This window comes from Aegilops tauschii, chromosome 2 (genome assembly GCF_002575655.3).
Source record: "Aegilops tauschii subsp. strangulata cultivar AL8/78 chromosome 2, Aet v6.0, whole genome shotgun sequence".
NCBI lineage: Eukaryota > Viridiplantae > Streptophyta > Magnoliopsida > Poales > Poaceae > Aegilops > Aegilops tauschii.
The window spans coordinates 645,536,092-645,543,224 of record NC_053036.3 but is presented as its reverse complement, the minus strand read 5'-3'; the positions used below and the strand labels follow the sequence as shown (position 1 = coordinate 645,543,224).

Below are 7,133 nucleotides of genomic sequence, written 5' to 3'. Positions count from 1 at the left end.
TGTTAGACGTATTAGGGTTTGGAACAATGCTCGATACCCTTGATGGGTACGGCTGTCATATATTTATAAGAGGGAACCGTACAAATACAAATTGTGTTACAACACGTATATCTAATATATACTTAGTCTAACATATATGTCGAGAGAGATCAGGCGGAAAGTGATGCGATGCATCGATTCTTCTGCTGGGAACTCCATGGAGTGAGATGAGAATGCCGCCGAACCTCTCTCAAGATATCAGGCGGAATGTGTTCCTCATGGAGGACATCCGCGCCAAGGTCACGAAGCCTGTGGGTCCAACGTCTACTGTGCCGACATCATGGCCCTTGCTACGCACGTCGCCGTTGTAGCGATATGTCACTTCTGGAAAAAAATGCATGTGGTCAAACTTTCATAATTATTGCTACTAAATAGTATATATGTAATAATATATTTTTCCCTATCCACACGCTAAATTACATGTTCTCATGCAACTTGCAGTCAGGTGGCCAACCCTACACGTGCCACTCAATAGGACGACAGCTTCGAGCCCGAGCCGCTGAGGTTCGTCGAGGAGCTCCCACCCCCACATTCATCATTGACCAGCTTATAGCTGCCTTCGGTAGCAGCAGCCTCGACGAGAAAGACCTCGTGGTGCTCTCTGGTGCGCACACCATTGGGAAAGCTCGTTGTGCCACCTTCAGCAACCGTTTCCCCAACTCCGACTCTGATGACTTTGTCCGAAAGCTACAAGATAACTGCACCGCCAATGCGCACCGGTGTCAGGACCTCGATGTGAACACCCCGGACAGGTTCAACAACAAGTACTACATCAATGTCAAAGAGGGGAAGGGGGTGCTCACCTCCGACATGAAGGTCCTCCTCAACGAGACCACCCGAGGGTATGTAAATGATTTTGCGGACAACGAATGGTTGTTGTGGAACCAGTTCTACAGTTCGATGAGCAAGACGGGGATACTCTGGGGACCCCAAGGGAACGTCGGCCGCATCTGCCACCAGTGCTGCTAGTCTCATCGTACGTCCAAGCTGGGGGTGTTTGCTGCCTTCCTGAGTTCTCCTTGCTTCAGATGGGATCTTTTTTTTTCAAATGAGAAGAGATCAGTATATCACATACTCCGTAAGTATGTTGAAGACGATTGTTAATGTCCATGTAATAAGATATAGCAGGCTAGCTCTACCTCCTTTATCACATGAAATTTACTACTTCTAGTACTTACAGACTATCAGAGTTGGAGTCCGTTCGTAATCTCATCAAAATAGTTGGAGAATATGAGTTTGTCTAATTAAGACCGTGACCACTTTTTTTCACAAAGACTACCTCTGATTTGTTTCCTTTCTCAACTCGAAAAACTCATCCCTCGCCAATAGGGGCCCAATTTTGATGAAGCGGTGGAGGTTTCGTGTCTGTGCACATGTGACAATTCCTCAAAAGTAAAGAAAAATCATGGACATGATAGAAGTTATGAACCATGGAGGAATATCATCTGGCCGAACATCTCCGTTTTTGTATGAATGCGCCTTGTTGTCACGGGAATTTGTAAAAGTAGCATTTGCACTGCACTTTCTTTAGAGGTCATGTGAAGATTGATATGCTTACCTTTGACGAGGATGGTCTTTATATGTTGCGGAGGAAAGCTAAGAAAACTGTCATGTTCAGTATGAACGTGTCCCCAAAGTTTGCAATGTTTGTGGCCATCAAGGTCCCAACTTTAAGGAGCATGACAATGTCATTCATGCGCTGAGAAACTTGAAATTTGGAATCTAGCTGCTGGTTGAACCGGCATGGAACTATTGAATAGTGGTAAAGGACCAGGCTGTGACACCTTTTGAAACACAAAATATTGACAGAAGGTTGTCGGCGCAACTTTTCATTGATTGAAGAATATGAGATCGGCTACCGAGTGTTCAACAATGAGCAAAGACATCAAAGAACTACAAGCATTAGCAATACAAGGCATAAGATCGGCGCTGTGTATGCAACTAGACCAAAATCCTATCAATGGTGTATTAGGGGTATGTGGATAAACTGGTAGACTATACTCCTTCCAGCAGTGTGCTAGTTGACAAGATCGTTAGTAAACCGGTGGAAAGTTTGCGCTGGGGTAGATGTTTCACCCTCGCCAATGCACAGCGGATCCTTCTTCCGGCATCAGTTCCAGTGCTAGTAGGACTCCTTTTGTGGGGTATGGTTTCCTTAGGGTCTCTCACTTCCTTTTCTTTTCTGGAAAAAGATCAAGATATATTACAAAAGTTTATCAGAAGCACAAAACACCTTAAAGATTAAAAAAATTACATCAATGTCTCTACGCCACCGAATGGCCATTACAGTTGCCAGAACGAGCTGTCGACACGCTATTGTCGCCGTTCCTCTCCCGGAGCCGGTTTGACTTTATTGATGACAACCGGAAAGTCTTCGTACACATGCTTCTAAGGACTAGCGCCCCGGAGCCGCAATCATCGGCATTGAACCCTAATCTTGCTGCCCAAAGGAAACGGCTAAAATCTACACCAGGGCTCCGTCGACTACGTCCAGATAGACGAATTCGAGGAGAATTGAATCCATGAAGACAAACTCGAAGAGGAAGCGCCCCCATCCGTTCTAGCACCGCACCCGCGAGGACTAAAAAACTCTAACCTAAACTACTAGCCGGAGCACAAGCAGAGAGGAGGTGAATCCACAGTCTCACTGGCGAAGCTTGTAGGAGAAAGTTTGCCTTAGCGTCCGAGGAAAAAGGAAGAAAAAGCTTCACCACACTTTTTTATGGCACAACTTCTCTCTCTCTCTCTGTCTCTCTCTCTCATATGGGACACGTGTGTATGGTCGGTTTTATTTCAGGTCTATCGGATTCAAAACAGATGAAGAAACAAACTACTAACCTTCGCCCCTGCGAGGCGACGGGGACGCGCCCTAATCCCGCCGCCGCCAAGCCCCCCTCCCCATCTCCTCCTCTCTCGCCGCCGCCGCCACAGGGCGTGGCCGGGCAAAGCCCCGGTCGGCGTCGGCGGCGGCGGGGATCGATTGTCCCCTTGCGCAATGGGCTGGCGCGGGCCGGTTCTTCGGGTGAGGGCTTGACGCTGCCGGGTGTCAGGACGTGTTCATCAATCGGCGCTTTGCGTTTGGTACGACGGAGATGCGGCGGACGGCATAGCATGAGGCTGGAACCCGGTGGAGCAGCGATGTGGTGGTGGTGGGGCGCCTCCGGCGGCCGGCCGATCTGGCGCTAGGCTCCAGGACGCGGAGCCGCTCGGGGCGTTCTGGACTTGGCTGCCCGATCTTCCCTTTTGGCTTAGATCTGAGTGTGTCGGGTCCAGCCAGCGCTGACTATGGTGGTCTTGCTGTGGCCTTCGGCCACGACGGCGACCTAGAGTTGGGCACTGGTCTACCCCGCCATTGCTGTCATTCCTGCTGAGTGTGGTCTTGCAGCGTCGGGGCTGCGAGGCTTCAGATTAATGGCGGCGGTCCTAGGGTTCCTCTCACGTCAAGATGAAGATCTGCCTGACACCCGTCCTCTTGATCTAGCCGGAGTGTCGGGTTCCGAAAGGCTCCGCTAGCGAACTCCCATGGGCGTGTTATGCCTGGAGATTGCTGGATCGGGTGGGATTCGGTCGTGCCCATTGGTCCTCCATTAAGGAGGGAGCAGCGCGAAGCTTTGCTATCTGTTGCCATCAGGAGCTATGTTTTGCTCCATGGTGAAGTCAGAGGCGGAGAATGTCATGGAAGCCGAGGTTGGAGGACTAGTAATGGTGATTGGAGCCTACGACATTGAGGAACTTGCTTCGAGTTTCGGGATTTGTAGCAGCGGCATGTAAGTGGGGGCGACAACACATGTGAAGTTCAAGGTCTTACCTTTCAGGGTGAAAATCCAAGGCCTAGCCTTAATTGGTTGTGCCTGGCAATGACCTTGTTGAAGACATTGTTTCGAGAGCGGGGATTATCTCCAGGATGAAAACCCAAGATTTACGATCGGGCGACGACTGCGCTGGTGCATTGTTTCCTTCTTGGAGGCGTCGCTTTTGGAGAACTTTGATATCAGGTGTTGTCTTGGTGGTGGTTGTGCTGCAGCTGCATGGACTGCAACTCTGTAGCGGGACTTTTCTTTGTTTAGCTTCTTCTTCTTTTGTTTTTGGTTGTGTGCATCCATCATGCCTTTAGGGCATTGTGTTGTTGCAGAGGCTGTGTGTAATTGATATCTTCATGATATTAATATATACTTTTTATCAAAAAAAATGTGCGAAAATGATATTAATATATACTCTTTATCGAAAAAATGTGTGAAAAAAGGAACTCGGCCACTTGGCTCACATATCCATACACCTTCTGAGATCGACCAGGTGCTTTTATTACGTCTTGACTTTATTGGTGATAAAAACACGTTTGCTTTTTTCTTGTTGCTGCAGGAAATACATCTGCGCATTACTAGCTAGTACTCCCTCCGTTCCGAATTATTTGTCGCACGTATGAATGTATCTAGATGTATTTTTGTTCTAGATACATCCATTTCAGCGATGAGTAATTTGGAACGGAGGGAGTAGTATTCATGTACATATGATTATCTTTAGAAAAAAAAACACCGTCTATTATTTCATTGTGTAAAAAACGTGCACAGCAATCACACATTCACACAAAAACTCCAAAGAGGGTGAAGAATTAGTCTTTTTCTATTCAGCAATCACACGCACGTACTAGAGAAAGATGGGCTGGATGTTAGCCCCGGGATGGATACGATAGCTTAGGCCCAACATTAGCATCTCAGGGCCCATCCCGAATAGTTCACCGCCGAGCGATCTGCTTAAAAATCCCTTGCCGAGGGGCCCCGTGGCTAGGGCAAGAAAAAACCCTATCGGGATCGATCTATCCATGTTCTCGCTGGCGGCGAACTGCGAGCGCCCTCCTGCGCCCGTCAGGGCCTCCTCCGCCACCTGCTCAGATGATGACCTGTCTCCCCTGACGTCCTTGCCGGCGGATTTGCTTGAGCTCATCGGCTGGCGGGTGCTGGCCGGAGACCTCGTCGACTACATCCGCTTCCGTGCAGTGTGCACGCACTGGCGGTCCAGCACCGTCTGCCCACGCGGCCATGGCATCACCGACTCGCGCTTTCATCCGCGTCGGTGGATGATGCTGCCGGGCGGCCACGGACTCCACCTTGGAGATGGCACGAAAAGTTTCCTCAACCTCAGCACCGGAGTATTCGTCCGCCCTCGAATCACTCTTCTCGAGGACCACTCCGTCCTCTGCTCGGTCGATGGCCTCCTCCTCATGCAGCGGCAACATGGCGAGCAAGAGGGCCCCATCTGCCTCCTCCACCCCTTCACGGGAGACGTGGAGAAATTCCCGCCTATCACGTATCACACCGTGCTGAGCTCAGGATCAACCCACTTCAATTCGCACAATGGATGTACTTACTTATTGCCGGGCAGCGTGACTGCCTCCTTGAGCATTAATACCCAAGGAGTCGCCGTCATCACCATTGTGCTTCGAGATATGCCACGCGTACTCTTTGCTACCACCAAGGACAAGCAATGGAGGTTATCAAGCTGGAGCTTCTCCCCAAATCAGAGCACCATATCATCACAAGGAAAACTTTACATGTTGCAACCCAAGCCCGCCTCCAGGAGTGAACTACAGATTTTCCAGATCGACCCACATAGACCCGAGAAGAACTCAGGATTCAGTCCGTCTTTATTTCCACCACCAAAGGTGATTGCCGTATGTCTGAAGAGCATGATCAACAGCCTTTTTGATTTTGTAGAATCTGACTCAGAGATCCTGCTTGTCGGTTCTTGCGACTACATGTTCTACAAACGCATGGTAGTCTACAGAATTGCGGACCTTATCCAAGGAAGAGTTGTTCATCTAGCAAGCATTGGGGGCAATGCTCTCCTGGTTGGTCTTAGAAGCAGCGGGAGTGGTATCGGAAGGAATTTATGTGTCAGTTCAAAGGCAATGCCAACCATTGCAGGTGACACCATTGTACGTCAGGTGCCCACATGTGCAAAATATCTTGAGCAATATCACATTGGTACCGGCACTTGGTCGCCAACAGGTATGATGTGCGCCATATATAGTGGTTACGGATGGTGTACTTGTAGCCTCATCCACCATATCTACGGAGCCTGTCATTGCTTTGATGACCTAGTAGGTTTTCCACTCCTAATTTACTTACAGTACTGAACTGTGTTGAGGTTAATTACTACTCCCTCTGTAAAGAAATATAAGAGTGTTTAGATCATTACTTTAGTGATCTAAACACTCATATTTCTTTACAGAGGAGTACTTATGTAGTATACGTTTGCAGGACTAGACAAGCAGGTGTCATGCTACTTGTTTTGCGTAGATTTGCTTTCTTTTGATAATAAAGATACTTTATTATTACATCATTTGGCTATTATTATGCATGTGGTCTTCCTATACTGATCTTTATTATTACATCACCTTGAGGTAAAAAATTTAGACTTTTCTTGATCTAATAAATATGAGTTTTCAAACCACCTTACTATAGGTATTGTGGGTGCGCGTCGTCCCTGCTACTGTAAACTTTTGAAAAATTTGTAAACTATGGTGAGCAATTTTTGTGCCTGCCACTGGTACCCTACAACCCGGTGGCAGGCTCTAGTTTTCTGCCCTAATTTTGTCACACGGCGAATGTTGTAAAACTTAGAGCATCTCCAGCCGTGCCCCCAGCAGGCCCTCCCCAGACGTTTTTTTCCGCGCCGGCGCCGAAAAATTGGCCCAGTCGCGCCCCCAAGAGCCCGATTTTTGCCGGTTTGGGCCGAAACTAGCGCCGACGGACCCAGATCGACCCGGGCGAGTGGTTTTGGCGCGAAAGCGGATGGGCCCGTCGAGTCAGCGAGACGCTGCTTCGTCGCCCTCATCACCTCGGTTCCCGCGCGAATCAATGCGAAGGCTGCCGCGCTGCCGCGCCGGTCAGCCTCCATTGATGCCTCTCACGGGCGGCGCAGTGAACGCGCCGCGACGCGCGTCAAGCCACGCGTCGCCCGGCATGCACCCCGTCACCGCCCCGCTACGGCTATAAAAGGCGACCTCCCCGCCGGTGGACGCCACTGCTCTCATTTTCCCCCTCTCCGGCGTAGATAGCAACACTCCTCTCTTGATATAAACCAAACCTCGATGG

At 49.3% G+C, this 7,133-nt stretch overlaps 2 protein-coding genes across 2 annotated transcripts; both read left to right on the top strand.

Moving 5' to 3' along the window:
* The first annotated feature begins 212 nt into the window (after positions 1-212).
* On the top strand, positions 213-1,962 carry LOC109747436 (peroxidase 12-like). Its single transcript, XM_073509702.1, has 3 exons — positions 213-278; positions 481-881; positions 1,571-1,962. Exons 1-3 carry the CDS (start codon positions 213-215, stop codon positions 1,740-1,742), a joined length of 639 nt encoding a protein of 212 aa, XP_073365803.1. The 3' UTR covers positions 1,743-1,962.
* A 2,896-nt stretch (positions 1,963-4,858) lies between these two features.
* Positions 4,859-6,302, top strand: LOC141041431 (uncharacterized). Its single transcript, XM_073507579.1, has 2 exons — positions 4,859-6,044; positions 6,268-6,302. Exons 1-2 carry the CDS (start codon positions 4,859-4,861, stop codon positions 6,300-6,302), a joined length of 1,221 nt encoding a protein of 406 aa, XP_073363680.1.
* Positions 6,303-7,133: the final 831 nt, after the last annotated feature.

Coding starts and splice junctions, on each gene's coding strand:
- LOC141041431 (XM_073507579.1), top strand. CDS start 4,859: ATGTTCTCGCTGGCGGCGAACTGCGAGCGCCCTCCTGCGCCCGTCAGG. Junction 6,045..6,267: donor CGGCACTTGGTCGCCAACAG/GTATGATGTGCG, acceptor ATTTCTTTACAG/AGGAGTACTTATGTAGTATA.
- LOC109747436 (XM_073509702.1), top strand. CDS start 213: ATGCCGCCGAACCTCTCTCAAGATATCAGGCGGAATGTGTTCCTCATG. Junction 279..480: donor TGGAGGACATCCGCGCCAAG/GTCACGAAGCCT, acceptor TGCAACTTGCAG/TCAGGTGGCCAACCCTACAC. Junction 882..1,570: donor CTCAACGAGACCACCCGAGG/GTATGTAAATGA, acceptor CACTTTCTTTAG/AGGTCATGTGAAGATTGATA.